At 45.2% G+C, this 24,950-nt stretch overlaps 1 protein-coding gene across 2 annotated transcripts in view; it reads right to left on the reverse strand.

Annotated features, from left to right (window-relative positions):
* The window catches only part of LOC135221776 (protein HID1-like), a 476,459-nt gene that overhangs the window by 410,287 nt on the left and 41,222 nt on the right, over window positions 1–24,950 (reverse strand). For both annotated transcript variants that reach the window (XM_064259610.1, XM_064259621.1), the window contains exon 2: window positions 24,103–24,316. In XM_064259610.1, coding sequence (XP_064115680.1) covers window positions 24,103–24,316 — 214 coding nt within the window. The remainder of the gene's footprint in view (window positions 1–24,102; window positions 24,317–24,950) is intronic.

Raw genomic sequence — 24,950 nt, forward strand, 5'->3', positions numbered from 1 at the left:
CACCAATCCAAAAAGTTGAAAACTTCTATCGTACGGAAGAGTCCCTTCATATGATGGTCCATCTCAGAAAGGGGTCCAGGGCCACTTTCGTCGTCGACAAAAGGGATCTCTTCGGTGCATCTACCAAGGTAGCGAAGTCACCTTGGGACGATGAGGGGGCTCTAAAACCTATCTCCTCCCCTGTCTCATACCAAAGACCTGCCTTCCCTGTCAGTCTTGAAGGGGGTAGGGCGAAAGCGTTCTTGTTTCGGGCTTTTCTTGACTCCATCCAATTCTGCATTTTCTTAAAAGCCCTTTTTGTTGATAATGAAGTAGCCATCTTCAACAATCCTGGAGTCTTGATAGCCTTAGACGATAGCAATTGTGAAGGAGGCGACTGCGGGGCTTCAGGTTTAAACTTCTCTTCAAGGAGGTTCGAAGCAATTGAACCAAAACCTGGTAATCTGAAGATACTGCTGATGATTGTTCTTCAGTTAATTCCTCCGACAAGTTTTCTTCTTCAGATTCATTACTATCCTCCGAATCTCGGCGAATGTCTGAAGAAACATTACGTCGTGCGTCCAGCTGCGCGCCATGCCTGGCGTCAAGCCGAGCGTCCAGCCGAGAATCCTGCCGAGCGTCACGCTTGGCATCCAGCCGAGCGTCCCGCCCGGCGTCGAGCCGAGCGCCCAGTCGAACGTCAGGCCTGGCGTCAAGTCTCGCTGCCGCCTTAACGTCGTGCTCTGCAGACCTTCGTGCACGAAATCTGGAAGGCGAGGTAACAGGAGAAAAAGCGAGGCGATGAGAAGGAGACTGCCTGGATCTCTTGACTGGCAGTTTATCATCCTTCCTCCTGTGACGTGAATTATCCTCTTTCTCTGCAACTAATAAGGCAATTTGATGTTGCAAATTCTCAATCTTCTTCGATTTAGGGCTGATCCTGTGAGAAGACGAGGGGCGAGGGGAAGCCCTCCTCCTTCTCACATGGACCGCCACAGGTATATCCTTAGCGCAACCAGGGCGCTCAAAAGCATTGTCGTCAAAAGACATCCTCTCCGGCGACGATCGCAACACAGAAGAAGAGAAAGGACGTGAAGTCGTCTTTCTCCCCTTAGACCAAAGGTGCCGGTCGCCTGTGCAACACCTTGCACCTTTGCTCTCTTTTTCGGTGGAGAGTCTTCGAATTGTTCTGGAGACGACCGCAAAACAGAAGGGGCTAAGGGATGTGCAGCGTCCTCCTCTGAGGAATCAAAGGCGGCGGCCGCTTGTGCGACATCTATCGTCTTTGTCCTCTTCAAAGGGCGCGACCGCTTCCGAAAGCTCCAACCGCTGCGCGGGGAGGACGATTCTGATGACGAAAAACACTCTTTCAAGATCCGTTTACGAACTTTGGAAGCCTGGGAAGCGCCCCCAGGTCTTGCCGAAGGAACGTCAGATCGTTTGTCCGACCCCCCTTCCGCAACACTCGGAGCATTATCACTACACACCACTGCACTATTAACACCTTCTAATGCTTGCACTTTTGATTCCAGGCTACGCAAAGATTCAAGAATCATTGATAGGGTATTACCCTCCACAGACACTAATGTAGGGCCCGAAGGCATCACAGGTTTAGGAGGGATAAATTCCACTGGATGTGTAACTGGCGTTACACTCCTTCTTACCCTATCTCTTTCTATTTTAGACACATATGATTCATACGCCTTCCACGCAGAATCAGACATACTCTCACATTCATTGCAGCGATCATCAGACACACAAACATGTTTCCGACAATAGCGCACACTGTATGAGGGTCTACCGAAGATTTCGGTAGCCTCACCTTGCATTCTTCCACACCACATACTCTGGCGCTAGTCGAACTAGATCCAGACATCTCAAGTTAAAGGAAAAATCAAGCCAAATTCAAAATCAATCCACAATTAGCGTATGCCTAACCACCGATCCAAATCAAATAACCAAAAAATCAATCGGGATACTCAAGTGACCAAAAGAGTTCCAAAATCCAATGACGGAGGTGCAGAAAACACTTGTTGGCTGCACCGGCGACAGAAAATATCTGACAGAAAATGGGAATGGTTCCTGACGCCCGCCTCCCAGCGGCGGGAATGGGTACTACCACCTGGCCGACCACTGCGTGTGCCGGGAGTTTTGAAATTCTGTCGGACTTCGGAGAATACAGCTATATATATATCTGGCAGGTAAGGTTCATGAACAAAATACAAATTGTCTTAGAAAATTTGTCATTTGTTCATACACGAACAAACCTTCAGTCTTGACAATAGGATAGACTAATACTTGGAGGGAGGTACAAGACATCCTAAACCGGCTGGGGGCCTACCTACCAGTCCAGCTCCAGAAGAAATAACTTCCGGAGAGGGACTGAAGCCCGTGAGAAGCTAGTTAAATTGATATCTAACCACCCAGACACTGAGTGACATACAATGATATATGGAAGAATCACTGTATAGGGAACCAAAGAGAAACTTTGACAGTCCAATAGCAAACCAAGACACCAGGGTTTGTTACCATTCCCAACTCCCCCTTGCCAAGGAATGGAGAATATGCTACCGAATAGGGTGTTAGATATTTGTATACCAAGCAACCACACTATCAGTATGACTACCTTATTCATCTGTATAAGACTAGTCCAGCGAATGACATGTCTATTCCTTAACCCACCTGAAGGAAGAAGGAAAGGTACAAGAGAAAGAAAGAGACCAGCCAACTCACTCATTTTTTCATCCACACAATCATCTTAGGTAAGATACAAAAGTACCCTGTTAAGGGCAACAATGAGTTACACAACCTGTTGGGCAGCCACCACAGGACCCAGGGAAAACGTGTCCATAGATCTGTGGGCAACATCCTTAAGAAAGAAAGTAGTGAACGTGGACTGACGTAACCAAGTACCAGCGCTCAGCACTCCATGTACAGTCAAGTTCTTTTTGAAAGCCAGAGAGGGACTGTTATCCCTAACGTCATGCACTCTAGCCTGCACAGATGTAGTGGTGGAATCATCAAAAGTCAAGTATGCCTGTCTGATGGCTTCCCGTACCCAAAAAAGAGATAGTATTCTTCGACACCTCTTTCCTTGTATGTCCTGTGCTAACAAAAAGTCTGTGGCAGCCTGGCCTAAGGTGCCGTGTCCTTTGAAGACAGCAATGCAGGGCCCAGACAAAGTCATTCAGTGATGGAATGGATAAGGAAGTGAATATATCATTGAGCAGAGGGATTTTGGGTCTTGGCCATGAATTCCGGGACAAATTCAAAGGACACCGACCCCTAACCCCTGGTGTGCTTCACATTATAGCTCAGACCGTGGAGCTCTCCTACCCTCTTCGAAGGTGCCAAGGCCAGGAGGAAAACCATCTTGAGCGTCAAGTTCCTGTCAGATGAGCGACGCAAAGGCTCATATGGATCCTTAGTGAGCTCTTGAGAACCAAGGAAACATCCCACGTCAGAGGCTTGAGCTCCCTAGGAGAACTTGATAGCTCAAACCCCTTAACTAGCAAGGAAAGTTCCCAGGACGAGGAGATGTCAATACCTCTAAGGCATAACACCAAACTCAGGGCCGCCCTGCAGACTCTAATGGCAGAAACGGGGACAAACGTTTCTCATCTCTGAGGAAGGTTAAAAAATGCTGTTTTTATAATAAAACAAAGTTTTAATTATACTTACCCAGTAATTACATAGCTATAGTTTCTGTTATTCGCAGCAGTATAGATTCAAAATTCGCGGTAGTGACACCGATAAGTGTGTAGGTGACACAGTCTTGCCCCCCCCCTAGTGAGAAGGTTTGGAACAACACAGCCAATTAGCTCTTTCCGTTTATGCTTATGTCCATTAGCAGGGAGGAGGGAGGGCTCTGATCATGTAATTACTGGGCAAGTATAATTAAAACTTTGTTTTATTATAAAAACATCATTTTTAATCATGCAACTTACCCAGTAATTACATAGCTGACTCCCACATTGACAGGAGGTGGGATAAATGGACATTCTCTATTCTAAAACGTTAAGTCATGTAATGAATTAGAAAGACATAAGATGCTAGCATTGAAACAATGCTTGTTGTTCCTTGTTAGTTAAGAGAGCTTGCAGTAGAGACTGCCTCTGGTTGGTGCTCAACTTAACCTGTAGTGGCACAGCAGTAAAGCTGAGGGTCGCCTCTACTACGGAGGAGCCTTGTAGCAAGGATGATTCCAATTGCTCACAAGGACTACAATTTGCCCTTGCCCTGGGCACAGTACCATAACAAAAGACGACCCGATTATTATGTCACCTACACTCAAGTAAAACCCACAACCCGTCCACTGTGTCAGGTGCTCTGGGTACTGCATTGTACCCTCTTGGCTCCCTAAACTTTGATCCTTCACTACCAGGTGAAGGTTCGGACAATAGGAGGGAATCCTATGCTTTCTTCCTCAATACCATGCCAGTAATTAAAATTTTCAAGGTACTGCCTAAATTAGCAATTTTCTAAAGGTTTCTCTTACGCCATGAGAAATGATGAATGATCACACTACCAGTAGGTCAAATGCAAAATGGACGTATGAGATATATAGCTCTTAAAAGATAATGAGGTAGAGGTTGTACTTAATGTCATTACCTTTGCTAACAATATGTAAATGCTCCTCTTAAATCCGAGTCTCAGAAGAAAAAGATCATTAGGGTAAATGGTAAAATGTCCTAATCCAAGGACGAGACGCATATGTCCTCGCCATAACATCTTGGGTTAAATATGGTCTGGGCTTCTGGTTCTAGGAAACACCAGACCATCTAGCCAGAGTTCCACTCTTCTCCCTACAATAAAGCACTTCCGACTCTGATAGAACAGGGTTTGCACTTAACTGTAGTTGCCGTCCAGAGTTCCTATCAGAAGGAGCTAGTTCTGCTAAAATACAACACAGTGGGAAGATTTTGCTTCTTGCAGCTCAATTAAACCGCCAGGACGCTGAATTTCCCTTGTTTGAACTTGTTAGGATTCTGGTGTGGTTCCTGTCTGTCCATAGCAGAAGGGTTCTTGCTGCTTCCCAGAGAGAAAAAATGCGTTCCTCCCTGTTTCTTGATGTAAGGGAGGGCTGTCCAAGCAGACAGTTACTACTTTATTGTGGACCAGGTCCGCAAACTTCCAATAGCACCTGGTGGATAGCCGTCAATTCTTTCAATTGAAGTGCCACTGTCTCATGGAATGTCCCCAATACTCTGTCTCCCCAACCTGGATTGGACGTAACTGAATAGAATATACCAGGTTGGGGCTCAGAGGAAGAAGGGACTTCCCTTCTAATAGCCTGTCTTCTGATCTCCACCAAGGCAGGTCCTCCTTTACTTCAGATGTTGCCTGGAACACAAATAAGTCTGGAAATTTTTCCCTTTCCAGTTATCTTCAGGAAGAGCTTGAGATTCCTCATGTAAAACTGCCAGACAACACAAACTGTTCTATACAGGCTAGGGTGCCCAGCAGGCTCCTCCATTCCTTTCCTGAGCAATCTTGAAGGGCTAGCAAATGGTCCACCTACCGAAGGCATGACTTCACTCTTTGTGGGGATGGAAAAGCCCGAAAGCATCCGAGTCTATCCTCATCCCTAAAAAGACAAAATCCAAACGGGAGACTAACTGTAACTTCCTCAAGTTTATCAGAAGTCCCAATTCCTGCCAATGATGGAATTTTCTGCACATCTTCTGTCTGTGAACTTCTTCTATGAATGTGACCAAAGAAGCCAATATTCCAGGTAAAGAGAGATTTTTTATCCCGACTAGTTGCAGTCATTAACAATGGGGGCTAAGCTGAGAGTACTTAAACACTTGTGTGGCTGTCGAAAACCTGAAGCACGGAGCTGTAAATTGGCACTCTCTCTGGAGACAAAACGAAGAAACTTCTTTGAGCTCTAAAAAATTAGGACACTGGCGATGTTGGAGCTACTGGCAAGACAAAGTCAGAGAAATTCACTAGAAAATATCAAAGAGGCGACTTGTAAGTCGTAGGAGGAGTTTCCTTATCTTTGTCTTCTTCCTCTTCTTCTGCCAAAAAAAAAAAAAAACAGGGGACAAGGCTGTTTGTGGCTGGATAGAAGGAGCAGTATGCTTCATGAAGCCTTGGAGAGAACAAATCTGAAGAATTCGCTACAAAGTAGTAACGTAGCAAATTGTAGGATGTCTGAGAGGACTCCTTATCCTCTTCTTCCTCGGCCGATGTAAATGGAGACAAATTTACTTAAGGTTGAACAGGAGTTACAAAAGACTTCCTAAAACCAAAAATACTGTCCAACTTATTTTGAATGCTTGCAGTCGAAGGATCTGGGACAGTCATAACTTGACACTGTCAGTAAGACAGAAGATGTAAGCGTTGTCCATGGCTGAGAAAAACTCCCTACTCATCCAGCTACGCTGGGTGACGATGGAAGTTCGGGCGCTGATGGACGCTCAGCCGCTTATGGATGCTCAGGCACCAATGGACGCTCAGGAGCCATTGTATGCTTGGGAGCCAATGGATGCTCGGGTGCTAATGGATGCTTGGGAGCCATTGAACGTTTTGGCGCCAGCAGTGGTACTTGATACCAGTGAGCGCTGTTGAAGAAGAGGTAAAACATGTACCAGTAGGCACTACTGCAACAATGAGCGCTCAACCGCTTGTTGAAGCCGAGGCGCCAATGGGTGGTCTTCCACTCTTGCCCCAATGGGAGGCTTGAATTACTTTAGATACAGAAGGCAGGACAGAGTCCCTTCCTGCTCAAGAAGGAAGCACAGTCACCAAGAGACGCTCAATTGCCGTACACTTTTTAAGAGCTAGACTCTAACACAAAGGAACTATCTGAAAAAGGGAGCATGGGAGGAAAGAGGTCTGGTGCCAACAGACAATCAGAACTTTCCCTGCATGCACCCTTATCTGATGGACGCCCAAAGGACAACTTCCTCGAATCTAGGAAAAGGGTATCCTTTCACTACACTGACCCTCTAAGCCACTGTCATTGTGTGAAAAGCATTCTGGACTGTCCCAGAACCTGCAAGAAGGACGTTGGTCCTCTTGTAACACTCTGGTCTTCTTAGGAGGGACAGAACAGAAGGCAACATATTACGAGTCCTCCTTTACAGTGGACAAGACTGCAATAAAGCGCCACTGCCTCAACCCACTTGCGGAAAGACAAAACACTTCCTTATAGATGCCTTTTCAATGGCACTATGTCACGACCTGGGATTTAACAACAGGACCGCCTGATGGGGCGAATCCCACTGACCTCCCTTGGGCTGCCAGTATGCCTCCTCCCAGGTGCTGGGGAGTTTGACAGGGACCTTTGCCTAGGAGAATCAGGGGACGAACAGCACCTCCTCCACTGCACAACACTTCACTATCACAGGGTTAACATTGCTAATCTCAACACCACTTGCAATGGTATGGGAAGGAGGCGAGGGAGACAAGCAAAGGAGCATGTGGTACAAATTAAATTTTTACAATAAAAATGACATTCATAAAAATGTTATTGTTAGTATACAATAAGGTTTTGTACATACTTACCTGGCAGATATATACTTAGCTTTACGTCTCTGACGTCACGACAGAATTCAAAACTCGCGGCACACGCGACAGGTAGGTCAGGTGATCTACCTTACCCGCCGCTGGGTGGCGGCTGTAAGAACCAATCTCCCTTTCCAGCCAGAATTTTCCTTCCACCTGTCTCCTGAGGGGAGGCTGGGCGGGCGGGCCATCAATCGTATATATCTGCCAGGTAAGTATGTACAAAACCTTATTGTATACTAACAATAACATTTTTGTACATGAACTTTCCTGTCAGATATATACTTAGCTGATTGACACCCTTGGTGGAGGGAAAGAGACAGCAATCTAAATATGGAAAAAAGGGGAAAACAACACTAGTTGTAGGATGTAAACACAACCTTGGTTCTTACCTGTTTAGGCAGAAGACTTCGTAGTTACTGTCTATGAGTCTGCGTTGCCTTAAGAGCTTCAGCGAGGGCGTGACCTACAGCTGACAGACTCTTTGGGTCTATCAAAGGGATTTGGTTATCCGCTTACTTGATAGAATCCGAGCAGGATCTGTCAACGGGGATTCGCCCACTTATATGACAGAACCTAACCACTATCATTGCAAGGAGCTCAAACATAAACCGATCACCTAACCAATCTAATCATTGTTAGAACTACGAAATGAAAAACATGCCTACCCGCATGTTCTTTCAAACAACCAAAAACTTACAACCTAACAAGGGGAAAAAATATATACTACAAAGGATATGTCTCAGCTCCCTGCCCCAGCACCGAATCCGCCGATACGTACGGGCCTAACCCGAAGCACTTTTCATACGTAATTTTGACGTCTCTCAGATAGTGGTTTGCAAAGACTGAGTTGCAACGCCAGAATGTTGCCTTCATAATATTACTCAGGGATATGTTTTTGCTAAAAGTCAATGACGTGGCAATCGCTCTTACCTCATGAGCTTTGACCTTAAGAACTTTGAATTGACTTTCATCACATATCGCATGCGCTTCTTTCACCAGGCTTCTGATAAAGAAAGAAAGCGCATTCTTCGAAAGAGTCCTCCTTGGATCTCTTACAGAGCACCAAAGGTTGACATCATTGCCCTTAAGTTTTTTCTTTCTCTGTAGATAAAACTTTAAACTTCGTACTGGGCAAAGCGACCTCTCTGCTTCCTCGCCTACTAATGCAGACAAGCCTTGGACTGCAAAGCTCCTGGCCAAGGATTTGAGGGGTTCTCGTTCTTAGCCAAGAACGAAGGTAGGAACGAACAGATAGCTGCATCTCCTCTGAATCCCACATTTCCTTCTAGTGCATGGAGTTCACTAACCCTCTTTGCGGAAGCCAATGCCATGAGAAAAATTGTCTTCTTCGTGAGGTCTCTAAACGAGGCAGACTGAGGCGGTTCGAACTTAGTGGACCTCAGGTAACGTAGCACTACATCCAGATTCCAACTCGGAATCCCTGGAGAAACCTTCTTGGATGTTTCAAACGATCTTATTAGATCATGAAGGTCCTTATCTTCTGAAATGTTTAAGTTTCTGTGCCTAAACACTGCAGATAGCATGCTACGATAGCCTTTAATGGTTGAAACCGCCAATCCACTTTCTTCCCTAAGGAAAAGTAAGAAGTCTGCTATTTGGGTCACAGAGGTACTGGAAGAGGAAAAGTGATGGTTCCTACACCATCGCCGAAAGACGTCCTACTTTGATTGGTAGACTCTAAGGGTAGAAGGCCTTCTTGCTGCTGCGATAGCAGTTGCGACTCTTGCAGAAAAGCCTCTCGTTCTGACCAAACTTTTGACAGTCTGAAGCCAGTCAGATCTACAGCGGGGAGGTTTTTGTGATACCTCTCGAAGTGGGGTTGTCTGAGCAGATCAATCCTCTGTGGTAATGTTCTCGGAAGATCTACTAACCATTCCAGTACCTCTGTGAACCATACTTGTGCGGGCCAGAACGGGGCTACCAGCGTCATCCTTGCTGCCTCCGATTCTGCAAATTTCTTTAGAGTCTCTCCCAGTATCTTGAATGGAGGAAAAGCATACATGTCTAGACCCTTCCAATCTAGTAGAAAAGCGTCTATCGACACTGCCCTCGGATCCGATATCGGAGAGCAGTAGTTGGCTATCCTCGCATTCTTGGCTGTGGCGAAGAGGTCTATATGAGGCTTGCCCCAAAGCTTCCACAGGTCCTGGCAAACATCCTCGTGAAGAGTCCACTCTGCAGGCAGGACTTGATCTTTCCTGCTTAGGAGGTCTGCTCTGACGTTCTTTTCTCCCTGTACGAACCTGGTAAGGAGACAAATCTTCCTTTGCTCTGCCCAAAGCAGAAGTTCTTTTGCTGTCTCGTACAGGGAGAAAGAGTGAGTCCCCCCCTGCTTCCTGATGTAAGCCAGGGCCGTGGTGTTGTCCGAGTTGATCTGTACTGCTGAAGCTAGGACGTGGGGCTCGAAAGCTTTCAAAGCTAGCCAAACCGCCATCAGCTCCTTCTTGTTGATGTGCCAGGTCGCCTGTTCCTTCTTCCAGGTGCCTGACACTTCTCTTGAGCCGAGCGTTGCTCCCACCTGTTTCCGAGGCGTCGGAATACAACACTTGGTTGGGGTTCGGAATGTGAAGGGACATCCCTTCTGCAAACCTGAGAGGGTTGGCCCACCAAGAGAGGTCCTTCTTGATTTCCCTTGAGATCTCGAAGGAGAACTCTAGGTTTTGCGAACGACACCTCCAGTTTCAATGTAGAAAGAACTGGAGAGGTCTGAGGTGCAACCTTCCTAGAGAAAGGAATTGCTCAAACGAGGAGAGTGTCCCCAACAAACTCATCCACTCCCTCGCTGTGCATACGTCTTTCTCTAGGAAGGCTTTGACTTTCTCTGACCCTCGGGCTATCCTTTCTGGAGACGGAAAAGCCCGAAAATCCAGAGAAGCCATCCGAATCCCCAGATAGATACGATCTTGACTGGGGATCAACTAAGACTTTTGAAAGTTCACCAAAAGTCCCAGAGAACTTGCCATGAAAAGGGTCTTTTGTAGGTCCTCCAAACATCTTTTCTGCGACTTGGCTCTGATTAGCCAGTCGTCCAAGTAAAAGGACACTCTGACTCCCTCCAAATGTAGCCATCTTGCTACATTTTTCATTAGGCCTGTGAAGACCTGAGGGGCCGTTGAAAGGCCGAAGCACAAAGCCCTGAACTGGAATATCCTTCCTCCCATCATGAACCTGAGGTATTTCCTTGAAGAAGGATGGATAGGCACATGGAAGTAAGCGTCCTGAAGATCTAGGGACACCATCCAGTCCCCTGGCCGAAGGGCCGCCAACACTGAGGATGTCGTCTCCATGGCGAACTTCCTCTTTTCTACAAAGAAATTCAGGGCGCTTACATCCAGAACCGGTCTCCATCCTCCTGAGGCTTTTGGAACTAGAAAAAGGCGGTTGTAAAAGCCCTGAGAGCAAGGGTCGCTCACTAGCTCTATAGCCTCTTTCTCGAACATTTGTTCCACTGCTTGTGTTAAAGCAAGGCTCATGATGGGATCCCTGTACCTGGCCACCAACTCCCTCGGAGTCGTTGTCAACGGTGGTCTTTCCGTAAATGGAATCAGGTATCCTTTCCGGATAATCGAGAGGGACCAGTTGTCCGCTCCTCTCTTTGCCCAGGCTTCCGAGAATCTTAGAAGCCTGGCACCTACTGGTGTTTGGAGGACTACTTCCCTACTTCTTAGCTCTGGAAGAGCGTGAGAAGGATCTACCTCTCTTGAAAGGTCTATTACCTCTCGAGGTAGAGGCTCTAGAAGGAGGGCCCCCTCGAAAGGGCTCCTGTCTAGCTGGAGTCTCCTTCTTCGTCTTCGTCTGGAAGGAGGTCCTAGGCTTCCGTGCAGACTGCGCGAGCATGTCCTGAGTCGCCTTCGCAGAGATAGATCCTGAGATGTCCTGGATTATCTTCTTCGGAAATAGCAGAGGCGAGAGCTGCAAATACAGAAGCGAGGCTCTCTGTGCTTGCGAAACAGACTTAGTCAGAAAAGAGCAGAAGACTGATCTCTTCTTAAGGATCCCTGCTCCAAACAGGGAGGCTATTTCGCTCGATCCATCTCTAACTGCTTTATCAATGCACGTTAGAACACTGTTGAGATCTTCTGGCGAAATAGCATCCGGGTTCTGAGTCTTCTTAGCCAAGACCCCCAAAGACCAGTCAAGGAAGTTGAAGACTTCCAAGACTCTAAACATTCCCTTCAACAGGTGGTCAAGCTCGTTCATAGCCCAGGTAGTCTTAGCAGACAAAAGAGCCGAGCGTCGTGTTGCATCTACCAGTGAAGAGAAGTCCGCATCCGCCGATGAAGGAAGACCCAGGCCTAGGGGTTCTCCAGACTCGTACCAAAACCCAAGTCTGCCCGTAAGCTTGGAAGGAGGGAAAGAAAACACAGTCTTCCCTTTCTCTTCCTTAGAAAGCAGCCAATCACCAAAACCTCTCAAAGCCTTCTTCATTGAGATGGTTGGCTTCATCCTCACACAAGAGGAAACTTTCGTCTTCTTCGAAGTCGAGAATAAAGAGAGAGGAGACGGAGGAGCGACGGGAGTAAGGGAGTCTCCAAACTCTTGAAGAAGGAGATCTGTAAGGATCTTATAGGACGAAACTGACGAGTCCTTCACCAAATCCTCTTCTGAAGGTTCAACTTCATCCACTGAAGAACCCTCCGCTTCTTTACGAGGGCAGTTAGCCTTCTCTAAAGAAGTGCGTCTGTCTAGAGAGTGTCTAGTAGCAGTCTGGCGCCTATCAGGGGAAGCCAAAGTTTCTGGAGAGCTCCTCTCGAATGAGTCCTTCCTACTCTGATGAGTGCGTGCTCTTTGATCCTTAATCCTACTCCTAGAATCCCGGGCTTCCAAAGGGGAGCGCCTGCTAGGAGAGGAGAGCCTACTATGCTCAAGGCGCTTAACAGGATCCATGCGCCTGTTCAAAGGAGAGCGGCTGCCAGGCGAGCTGCGCCTACCATGAGGCGAACGCCTACTAGGCTCTTGGCGCCTACTTACAGGAGAGCGAAGCCCTGGAGAAGGTCGCCTACTAGGTGACCGGCGTCTACCATGCTCCACAAACTTCGATCCAGACTTGTGTGTCTCTTCAAAAGGTAGTCTCCCAGAAGAGACATATCTTTCAGGCTCTACACGCCTGTCCCGAACAGAGCGGCTAATAGGAGAGCCGCGCCTATCAGGAGAAAAGCGCCTATCTTCCGCACCGCGCTTGGGAGCGGGAGAGCGTCTACTTGGGGAGTAGCGCCTACTAGGCTCAAGGCGCCTAACAAAAGGCGAGATCCTGTCTCTTGAATCCATTAAGGAGTAGGCTCTCTTATCCGGAGAATGAAGGATCTTCGGAAAGGAGCGAGAAGACGAGGCTGTACGCCTGTCTTTAGACGAGCGCCTACTAGGCGCTAGATCCCTTTCTACTGGAGAAATGTAGTCACCAGGAGAAAGCTTCTTGGGCGATTGACGCCTGGAAGACGACAAGCGTCTGCCGAGGGAAGAGCGCCTCCTTCCATCCGCTGATACAGGAGAGAGAACCGACTCTGACTGAGAAGGTAACACAGGCGAAGGAATCCTAGACTTCTTGACAGGGAGAGAGACGTCTTTCCGACGCGTTCCTCCTGCCAAGGAGCCCGCCAGCGCCGAAATCTGCGCTTGCAGCCCAGCAAGAATTCTAGCTGGAGATCTTGCAAAATCCTCCACCAGAGAAGAGGCTCGAAGCCTACTATGAGGCGAGAACTCCTGCTCCATCCTGGGTTTCTTGATCTCTACTTCCGGCTCTTCTGGAAAAACTTCCGGGCTGGAAGGAAAGGCGCCAGGAGCCTTCCAGGCTCTCTTCAGCGGTCGCGAAGAATCCGAGGCGCTCCATCCTCTTCTAGGCGAAGGTGAGGAAGAAGAAGAGAAGCATTGGCGCAATACCTCCTTCTTCGCGCGAACAAGGGCAGCCTGGGTACGAACATCAGGATCTACCGAGGGGACGCCTGATCGGTGGGAGTTCTCCCTAACCTTCCTGCGGCTGTTGACTTTCCTCCTCCACTGGGACTGGGAGTCTGGAAGAGGTCTAGGCCTGGAAGCATTAAGGAGCTGATCAGACGCACCCTCCACTGCACTGGGGTCACTGCACAATTCACCTTCACTACTCTTACCTTGCAACGAACGAATCTTCTTTTCCATGCTAAGGATCGTGGCTCTCATGGTTGCCACTTCCGTAGTCGTATCCTTAGGTTCGATGCAGGGCGCAGGAGCTGAAACTGGAGAAGGTTCTAATGCTACAACAGGATTTTCTTCTACCTCGCTAATACGAGACTTACTAGAACTCCTAGACGAAGCCTTTCTTACCCTGTCTTTCTCTAACTTCCTCAAGTAGGAAGAAAGAGCCTTCCATTCACCCTCATCCAACTTCTCACACTCATTACACGGGTTAACAAAAGAACATTCTTTCCCTCTACATTTAAAGCAAACTGTGTGAGGATCTACCGTAGCTTTCGGTAGTCTCACCTTGCATTCATCCAAAGAGCACACCCTAAACATAGAAGATTTCTTAACCTCTAACTCAGACATCTTGAAATCAAAGAAAAATCCAAAACAATATCCAAAAACAATCCACAAATGCGTATGCCAAGCCAACAAGATCAGGTACTTCACCGAAAGTCAGTCCAAATAAATCCACGGCAACGAGAATCGAATAAAGCTGTCAGGAGGTAACAACCACAGGTGTAGTCGTCACCGGCGACAGAAAAATTCTGGCTGGAAAGGGAGATTGGTTCTTACAGCCGCCACCCAGCGGCGGGTAAGGTAGATCACCTGACCTACCTGTCGCGTGTGCCGCGAGTTTTGAATTCTGTCGTGACGTCAGAGACGTAAAGCTAAGTATATATCTGACAGGAAAGTTCATGTACAAAATAATAATTTTTCAATAATACCTATCCATCAACTACACAGCTATAAGTGGAACTTTTAGCTGTGCAACCACTGGACAAGTTATATCATTAAAATTAAAGAGCTAGTAGCAGGAGAAAAAACAACTGGGATTGAGTGTTATCTGACTAGGTGTCCATGTATCACAAGAAAACTACTTGAACACCTGTGTAGCTACAATACTAAGAGCTCGGAACTGCTGGATGCTCGGCACCATGGATGCTACTTCGCGCTCGGCACCAATGGACGCTATTGGGCGCTTGGCGTCATGTTCATTACTCGGTGCCACTGGGCGCCCGGCGCCACGGATCCGCCAGGCGCTCGTGAGCGCTACTAGGCTCAACTGTACACTGCCACAGATCCACTGGACGCTTGTGGACGCTATTAGGCGTCCATAACTGGGCTCAGTAAACTATGAGATAAATGCATGACATAATCTTACGTCAAACATATGGCTAAAGATCAAGATCAGCCCAAATAATTCGCCCCAGTTTAGCTAAAAGCTTTGAAGGCAAGCGTACTGTTTCGTCATTCTAGCTACTTAACAGTTTTGATTTGATTCAAGCTAAGGCCGCATGCTAAATCAACATTACTTTGTTCCCTTAATGGTTTTAAGTACAGCTCTCTATGGGGATGTTCTCTCTGTAGTGGGCTCTTGTACGTTTTCAAGTTGTTTCCAATAATACTAATTTTATTCTTGCTTTTAATAGGATTTCAATAGACTGCCCTCCGAAAACCCAAAACTAATTCTCTCCTGCTACATTAAACTTTTACACTGAAGTTGAAAAGATTGATAAGCATTTAAATATATGGCAAATTCATTCAGTAGCGGACATGCTAACAAGCTAAAATGGTGAAAACACCTTAAAACAATAATTATTAATCCTGCCAACACGTTTTTGCGGAAATAAAATTCAACACCAGCATCATTCTGATAACGAATGCAATGTTTACATTATTATGCTACTCTATCCGGAAGATAGCTAATGCAGGGTTTCCACTATTACCCAACTTCCTTATTAGTTAAGTGACATCTCACTTTGTTGCGTTACTCATTGTGAAAATCATTTAATCAAAAGATCGCTACTGAAACGTGTTATCAAACAATATCTGATTGATTGAAAATGATTTAATCAAAAGATTGCTACTGAAACGTGTTATCGAACAATATCTGATTGCTAACAAGCGTAAACATTGATCCACTACAACCAATGTTTACATATTATAGTTCGACACTCGTCAAATAGTAGTTGGCTAATTAACTGCAAGTCGCTGTAAATGCGAACTAAAGATGTACTCCTTCAGTGAAATGCAATAAAACAAGGAAAAAACTCATCCTGAAGCTTTCGGTTGATGTTATTCCACTCTCGGTTTGTATACCGAAATCTGGTAAATGACCGGCGAAAATTTAATAACTGCTGCTGACACCAGATGTTTACACCAGGAGTCGCAGAAACGGAATGAGCTAATTGGCTGTGTTGTTCCTAACCTTCTCGCTAGGGGGGGGCGAGACTGTGTCACCTACACACTTATCGCTGTCGCGAATTTTGAATCTAAACTGCTGCGAATAACAGAAACTATAGCAATGTAATTACTGGGTAAGTTGCATAATTAAAAGTCTGCTATTTGCTAAATAGAGGTTCCGAGTAGAGAAAACCCCGTTTACGACACCAATCATAGTAGATCGCCCATTTCCCTTGGTAAACTGCAGAGGCCGACCTCCTGAAACTGCTGGACATATGCCCTGCTGTTCTCTGAGAAAAGCCTCTCGCTCAGAGGAGATACTTGATAGCCTCCAACCGTGAAGAGACAGGGAGTCTACTGACCGGTGGAACCTTTCCGCATGTGGCTGACACAGGAGATGCCGCCAAGGGTGAATTTCCCTCGGACACCATTCCGCATGAGGCCACAGAGGGGCTACCAAAGTCATCCTGAGACCCTGCGAGCTCATCAGCCTGTTCAGAACTTGACGGATCAAACAAAACGGAGGGAAAGCATACACCTCCAGGTTGTCCCAGGGATATTGGAACACGTCCTCCACTAACACTAAAGGATCTGGAACCACTAAATAGAATGTCTCCAGTTTCCTGTTGAACCGAGTCTCCCCCAAAACCTGGACGAGCTTGTCTCCTACTGCTACTACGTGATGAAAGGACCACTCTATGCCTAGGATCTGATCCCGACGACTGACTTTGTTTGTGACCACATTCCGTTTGCCTGGGATATACCTGGCTGAGAGCTCTACCAAATTGCTGACCGCCCACTGGTGAACCTCGACGGTCAAGGCGTGAAGTTGACATGAAACCAGGCCTCCCTGCTTCTTCACATAGGCGACCACCGTGGTGTTGTCCGACATGAGAATGACAGAATGACCCTCTACTTTCTCCTGAAACTCCTTCAGACCCAGGAAGGCTGCTTTCAACTCCAAGATGTTGATATGCTGCTGTTTGTCCTCCAAACTCCAAAATGAGCCCCCGACCTGCGAGGGAGGTGTCTGAAAACAGAAGGAAGTCCAGTGGGAGAGAACGCAGAGGGACAAACTTCAAAAGATTTCGGTCGTCCAACCACCAACGAAGGTCTTCTCTCACTTCCAGAGGCATAGGAACCTTTAACGGGTGAGTCCCCCGCCGGAGACCAAAATTCCCCCAGTCTCCATTGTAGAGACTGAAGATGAAGATGCCCATGAGGGAACAGCTTCTCTAGGGAAGACAAAACTCCCAGAACCTGCCACTGATGAGCTGACTGATGTGGTTCCGACAGGAAGTCGCGCGCCACCACTTGCAACTTCCCCAACCTCTGATCCAACAGGAAAACTCTTGCAACCACCGTATTGATGACCATGCCCAGATAGAGAATCCTTTGACTAGGTATGAGATTTGACTTCTCCTGGAACCTGCCAAGACCAACCAACCGTCAAGGTACCTCATCAAATGGATCCCCTGAGCGTGGGCCCAACTTGATACAAGATAGAAGACCCTTGTGAACACTTGGGGGGCTGTGGTCAGCCTGAAACACAGGACTTTGAACTCAAAAGACCTTGTCCCTGAGAGAGAAGCGAAGGAACTTCCTGTACGTTGGATGAATAGGGATCTGGAAGTATGCGTCCCTTAAGTCTATCGACAGCATGAAGTCGCCTTTCCTCACAGCTGCCAACACTAAACGTGGGGTCTCCATCTTGAACTGTGTCTTCCTGATGAAATGATTCAAGGTGGATGAGTCAATCACAGGTATCCAACCTCCCGACGCCTTGGGCACCCAGAAGATGTGACTGTAAAACCCCAGAGACGGATGCACCACTTCCTGTGTCGCATCCTTGTCCAGCACCTTCTGCACTTCCTCCTGAAGAGCCAAGAACTTCAGAAAATTTAGAGGATACCCCCTCCTGAGCTGTGACTTGTCCGAGAGAGGAGGAGAGAAGTCGAATGGCAGTAGGTACCCCACCCGAAGGACATCTACCATCCACTTCTCTGCCCCATAACTCTGCCACTTGGCCTAATGGCCCGCCAGACAATCCCCCACCTTTGGCACAGGAGAGGGAAAGGCATCTAACCTACCAACAAAAATTGAGACTCCAACAGATCCCCATTCCTAAATGCCAGCAAGGAATCATGGTCAACTGATCTTTCTTTCCTGGATAAAGCCACATCTCTTCTAATCAGGAGAAGGTTAGCCCATAAATTAACGCTGAGGTGAGGCATATACATAAACGCCTTGCCTCTGGACTGCAACAAGCTGGGAAGAGAGGACGCACTCACCAACCCTTCTAGGGACCTGTCAGAAGCTATCTTAGCAATGACCATAGACCAAAGTCCAGCCAAGAAACCGTCTGCAACATGGAGGCTGCCATAGATTCCAACGCTGAGGCACCCTGTGGTGACAAGGATGGAGCCACCGACCTCACTGCTCCAAAGTCAATCCTGGCTTCAGACGAATAACGTCCAGGTTAAGATGACGCGACATCAAAAAGGCAGAGTTTGTAGCATAGTACTTCCTATGCCTCGTGAGAGGCGGGGGTAGCAGCTTGGCACAGCCCCTAGAGTGAAGCGAACCGTCCCGATCTGAAACAGAGTCGTTAACCTATGTGCAGACTGACTGGACGTGCCCAGACAAGGGAAGTTGAAACGATGACTTGGGATTCTACGTAGCTCCCATGAAGGTTTCCAAGCAAGAAGGAGTGTAAGACGATCAAGCCTGAGTCCTACTCTCCAAATTGTTGAATCCACGAATGAGATCAACAACTTCTGAAAAGGAAGAAAAAAACTCTTGCGTGACTCCCTCCTCCTGCTCCAGCAATGGAGACCGACGACGAGAAGGGTGTGTAGGCTCATCTAAAGTGCCGTCCTTGTTTAAATTAATGGAAGAACCAGCAGCCAAACAGCCAGAAACACCAATTAACCTGTCTGGGCTGGATCCAAGCGCCAACTCCTGCGATGAACCAACCACAACACCAGGAACATCACTACGCACTCTCCCAACAGATGACTCTTTAACATGGCTGTGAACGGGTACGGGCATGGCAGACATAAGAACGTGAGTTGGAGAGGAATCCTGAACACTTGAGATCGAATGAGAATCCCTCAGAGTCGAACTCCTGGAAGTACCAGTGAGAGGGGCAGGAAAACACACCTGCTGCACCAACTCCGCACTCACAACCTTTGACCTCTTGACAGGGGCCTTGAGATCTTTTCGGCGACGAATAGGCCCTGGAGAAGGAGAAGTGGGAGTGCCTGCAACATGTGCACAAACGGGGGAGGTTGCAACACGCTCGCGACTCGATGCAGAGGACGAAGTAGCCACTGCAGAGCTCACTAACACTCTCCGAAACACCAACACTCTCAGGAACAAGGGCGTGTTGTTCCTCACTCGCAGGTGAAGAAAGGGCAAAGTCCTTCGCCTTCCAACGCTTGATACACTGACGCGGCTGGGATGGGGGAGAAGGAGAGGAAGACAGCACTGGCTCCTTACACAATTTCTTCGCAGGAGGCGGGGGCGATGCAACACGATTCCTTCCAGTCCTCCCAGCTGACATGGCAGCCAATTTATCTTCCAAAACAGAGTCTAATCTCTTAGGAGCCACTTGGATAAAGCCTCAGATGGATCAGCAAGATACGGCTCCGATGACATGGAAGGGAGATGCAGCGAACTGGATGGCAGAGATGACTTCACGGCAGCAAACAATGATGACACAGATGAGCGAGGCAGCGCAGTGCAGATGACTGGGAGTGACGTCAAAGGCGGCGATGACGTCACAGCTTCCCCTCGATCCGAACGGGAAGCAGACGCCACTGGCGGAGGGATACAAAATGAATGACCCCATGACGTCACTAGCGGGGCTGAAGCCATGGCTTCCCTCTGACTCAAAGAAGCGGCAACTGTCACTGGCGGAGCAATACAAAATGGCTGACCTCGGCTACCCATAAAGATGAGACCAGGAGGAGGGGGGGGGGGGGGGGGGTGGGGGGGGCCTGGACAGCATGAGGGGGGTAGTGAGCATCCATGAAGTGCATCAGCAAACCCTCCAAGGATGAAGAACCCCGTAGCCCGAGCATCTTCCAAAGCGCCACTATCTTGGACGCCTCCGACTCTGCAATAAAAGACAATGATGAAAAAGCCTCCTCCCTCTCGGGAATCAAATTAACTCCCGAAGAAGAAGGGGCAACATTACAAAAATCAGCCTGAGGGCCTCCCGTTACTTCCAACAACGAATCAGTGGAAGAAAAGGAAGGGGATAAAGGCACAACACTACTATGGGGTGTGATTGCAGCAGGAGACGAAGCATCGGGAAGAGGAGAAGAAAAACCCTCCCACAAAGGAAAGAGTAGAAACCCTACGATACTCCCTCTTACTATAAAACAACTTTCACTGCTCTTTAGGCCACGCACGGCATTCCGTGCAGGGATTCGTTATTGTACAAACATTAGAGCGACACCTACTACAAGAGAAGTGGGGATCGGTTGCAGCCGAAGCCAAAAACGAGAACACGGAAAACATGGAGTTCCAGGGCACACACGTTGACAAGGCCGAGAAAGAGCAGAAGAAGCCATAATAACAGAACACACACAAAACACAATCGAAACACGCAATGAACCGGGTAAAGACCGAGAGAGGTCAACCACAACTCTCACCCAGGCGGTTAAGAAATAACTGACGTGGTGGCGTAATGTGTGGTCCTTGACCACTATTCACCCGATATATGCACGTTGCCAGAACTCACAAGATTCTTTGCTTTCATCTGCAATTTAACCGGATCCGGCTAGGCACTAGAAATTATCCTATTGTTGAGACCGAAGGTTTGTTCACGTATGAACAATTATATATTTGGGATGAATCTTACCTACTGATCAAGATAAGTACTTCCCAATGTCGAAACTTCGACAAGAGAGCTTGTTCCTTGCCATAGGTTTTACTAATAAAGTTTGTGTATCTTTCTCTTATTCACATAAAGTGCTAATGTGTATTGCATGAAGGAAGATATTGTGTTTTGTTGTATATTTGTATTTAGTTGGGAAAAGTGTTGTGTTTGGTTATTTCACGTACGATAGTTTGTAGGTGAGTGTGCAACAGCAACAGGGTATCAGTCGTTGGTTGTTTGTTGATTTGATTTTTAGTTGGACATTTGTTGTTGGTCAGCCGCAACTGTGAATTCAGTCTTGTTGCAGTCTTTGTACAGTGCAATTCTACTGGGAATGACTCACATAATCAGTCATAGTTAAGTTACCCTTCAGACAACAAGTTGTCATACGATCCAAGAAGTTATCAGGATCTCCGACCCTAAACCACTTGAGTATTCCTATCTTAAAGTTCATTCAGGGAATTTCCTTTAGGGGATATGCATATCTAATGATGGGGAGAATTTTCTGATGTTCTTTGGATGAGAATTATTGAGAGGGAGACCATGCTAATGCCGATCTTAGATAATCCATGCTAGAGATAACAAGTCTGCCATTCACATTTACAGTTAATATCATTTACATGTATATACTTATTAACATGCACAATGCAGTGCAATGTCTTGAATGTTATTTAGAATGAGTAAAGCAATCTGGGTGTCATAGTACAGAACTTAGGCTGTGATTTGGTTAGTGCGTTTCAGTTAAAATTAGGCTATATGATCCCTTGTGATTTGAAATGCTCTAGTTATTTTGACGGAGTCATAATAAAATGGTACTGTGACTAGGATTATTGTGATTTGTTATTACATCAGTGATCTGTATAGATAGCATTTGTGAATTTTAAGGATTGTTGTGACCGGCTGATGGCGGTGGCCATATTACAATTACATAGTCACGTGTTAGCCTATCCTGAATGGATCTTTAGTAGGACTGATTTGGTCAATCATCACCTATCCTATTGGAAACCTAATCCTTTGCTAGTATATCTTGGTGAGAATTTGAACCTTTCTTTCTATTTTTTTCTTTGAGAAGATAACGTTTGAGAAAATGGCTACAGCCTACCTAGATGTATTCCACTCTGGGCAAAAAGTTGCTGTGGTAGGACACTGCCATGTAAAACATCTAAGTCATTTTATGACAGGATGTTGTAGCAAGAGTGATGTGAGGCTAAAGCAGCCCTTATACTATTGTCACACCTTTGGAAAATAATGGGAAGTGTGTGACAATTTAATGGATTCTGTACTGGTGGCTAGATTACTGATGTTTATCCCAGACATTGTTATCCTGTACATTGGAGGAAACAATACTGATATGAATGGTGATGATCCAGACTTGGTACATAAGAACAAAAATAAAATTTTAAGACTAGTAGCAAGACTGGAAGGTATTAATATCTGTAAGGATTTAGTGGTTAGCCTTGAGATTCTGATGCTCTTAAAAACATCCCTAGGACTAGATATCGTGCACAAAAGAATCTATTAAACCAACTGTTGAAGAGAAATCAAGTAATAACTTTAATTTTCAACCAGAGATTTTGCAGGCAACAGAGTACATTTTCAATATAATAGTTACAAAATACTACCAAGTCATTTATGTGAAGCAGCAGATGCATATGCTTTTAGCCAGGATTGGTAAATCCCTGGTAGTGCTCAAGCCAAAGTTGGACTAAGTAGGTTAGGCAAAATGATAATTTACACATTTCCACTTCACAAATTTTTTGTTTTTTTAATTTTAATGGTAATTTTAGAGAAACTTAAGTGAAGGTGGGATTTTAATCTAAATAAAACCCTATAATGTACATACAAGTACTATCCTACTTACAACCAAGTTTGGTTCCGACCCACTGGTTGTAAGTCAGAATGGATGTAAGTCGAACCTTAGAAAGTGGCCAACATACTGGGTAGGGTATACTATCAAACCTTTGCTATATAAAAGTGCCTACTTAGTACTGTAATGTAATGTACAATAATTATTTCAATCTTTTTACCATAATGTACTTCTACTAATACATTTTAATCCTTTATGTAATAGTATATATTACGTACAATCAGGCATTGAGTTACAATGGGGTTAGGTTCTTGCATGCATGTCAGAAGTCGATTCTTACGTAAATTGGTTTGCAATTCAGTCTACAGTACAGTTAATACCAAATGATGCTGCAGATAGGGCAGGGTAACTCAAACTGATGCTGCCTGAGTGATGAGAGTTCTCATGCCTGAGTGATGAGAGTTCTCATGAGATGGCGCAGTGCCAAGTAACTCAATGGTCAACTGTCTGAAGTAAGGTTGTAAGTACGAGTGGTCGTATGTCGAGCAGGTTGTAGTCGGATAGTAGTTGTAGTGTATATATATAGTATATATACTATAATATATACATATATATATATATGTATATATATATATTATATATATATATATATATATATATAGCTATATATATATATATACTATAGCTATATATATCTTATGTATGTATGTATATACACACACACACACATATTCTATATATATATATATATTATATGATATATATATATATATATATATATATATATATAGATATATACGATTTACACACACACATACATATTTATATTATATATATATATATATATATATATACACATACAGGCAGTCCCTGGGTTACGACTGGGGTTCCGTTCTTGAGACGTGTTGTAAGCCAAAAATTGTTGTAAGCCGTAACATCATCAAAAATCCTAAGAATACCTTACTTTTAATGCTTTGGGTGCATTAAAAACTATGTAAACTGCATTCTTATTGCATTTTTCATAAACAAAAGCTTCAAATATTGATTATTTTGCATTTTTGGTGTCCTATTTCTTCTGGCAGATGAGCGTTGTAGGCGTCGTAACCCTGGAAATAATTTCTGATGAATATAATTGAAAAGCGCCTTAACTTTGGAAAGTCGTAAGCCGAACCTGTCGAAACCCGGGGACTGCCTGTATTTATTATATATATATATATATAATATATATATATATAATATATATATATATATATATATATATATATATATATATATAATATATATATATATATATATATATATATATATATATACTCTTATTGCAAAAACACAAAGTGTGACAATATGTAAATAGAATATGAGGAGATATTGTGGCCAAGAGCCACTTCATGTCACTAGCTAACAACTCTAGTAACAAACTTTAAATCTGATACCATCTCTGACATATTATGACAATAAATAAGACATCTGTAAAGCAATGACTTGTAACTTCTGTGAAAACATTTTAGCAAAAATAGAAGGTAATTCATAGTAGTGTTATGAAACTCACCAACTTGTTGTTCTTGATGAGTAGAACAGCCTGTGTCTGCAGCCCTCACTAACTTCTCCACTGCTTTATAGCATAATGTGGCTAAATTAGAAGGAGCTTCCTCTCTTAACGATCGTATTTCTGCTGCAGGAATAAGGGCAAAGACATCCTGGATAGTCGTCACATGATCACCCCAAAATTGATCCCAAAATGAGTCATCAGATGCATCTATTGGCTGAAATATATGAAAAAATTCATAAATGGAAGTAACTGAAATTTTCAATACTCCTTTCAGAATCATTATGGTTTTTTTTTGACAGTATTTAATGCCTTGATAGCTAAGAAAATTAAGTGGAAGTAACATACTAAGATTGTAATGAAACTTACATTCTTACAAATAGGGACATAATATATATTCAAATCTCAGGACAGTTAACACACTTTTTTTAACCCTTAGTGGACAGGTAAAATAATCAATATGCAGCTCCTCAGGCCGGTAAACTTTGAGATCTGCCAATTTATGAAAAAAACACATCAATGGAAAGAATAAGATATGCAAACACACATGGTGGAAGAAAAAAAAATCTAAAACATTTTCCCTACCTTCCACGAGAAGCTGAAAATTACTATTTGTATCCCGTTGTGGGGCCTCTTGTACATGACAATCAAAATTTTACCAACTTATGTTTTTTCTAACAAATAATTTTATTTTATTTTCTAAAATGACAATTTGTCGAAAAATGACAATTTGTCCCAAATTGCATTTTTCCTAACTATACAAACCTGAGGTCCTTTTACAATAGGAAGGTACTAGCGGCAGCTGGATAGGTCGTAAGCTTTCGAACAAGGGGTTCGGTAGTTAACTGCTT

Source organism: Macrobrachium nipponense, chromosome 20, assembly GCF_015104395.2.
Source record: "Macrobrachium nipponense isolate FS-2020 chromosome 20, ASM1510439v2, whole genome shotgun sequence".
Taxonomy (NCBI): Eukaryota; Metazoa; Arthropoda; class Malacostraca; order Decapoda; family Palaemonidae; genus Macrobrachium; species Macrobrachium nipponense.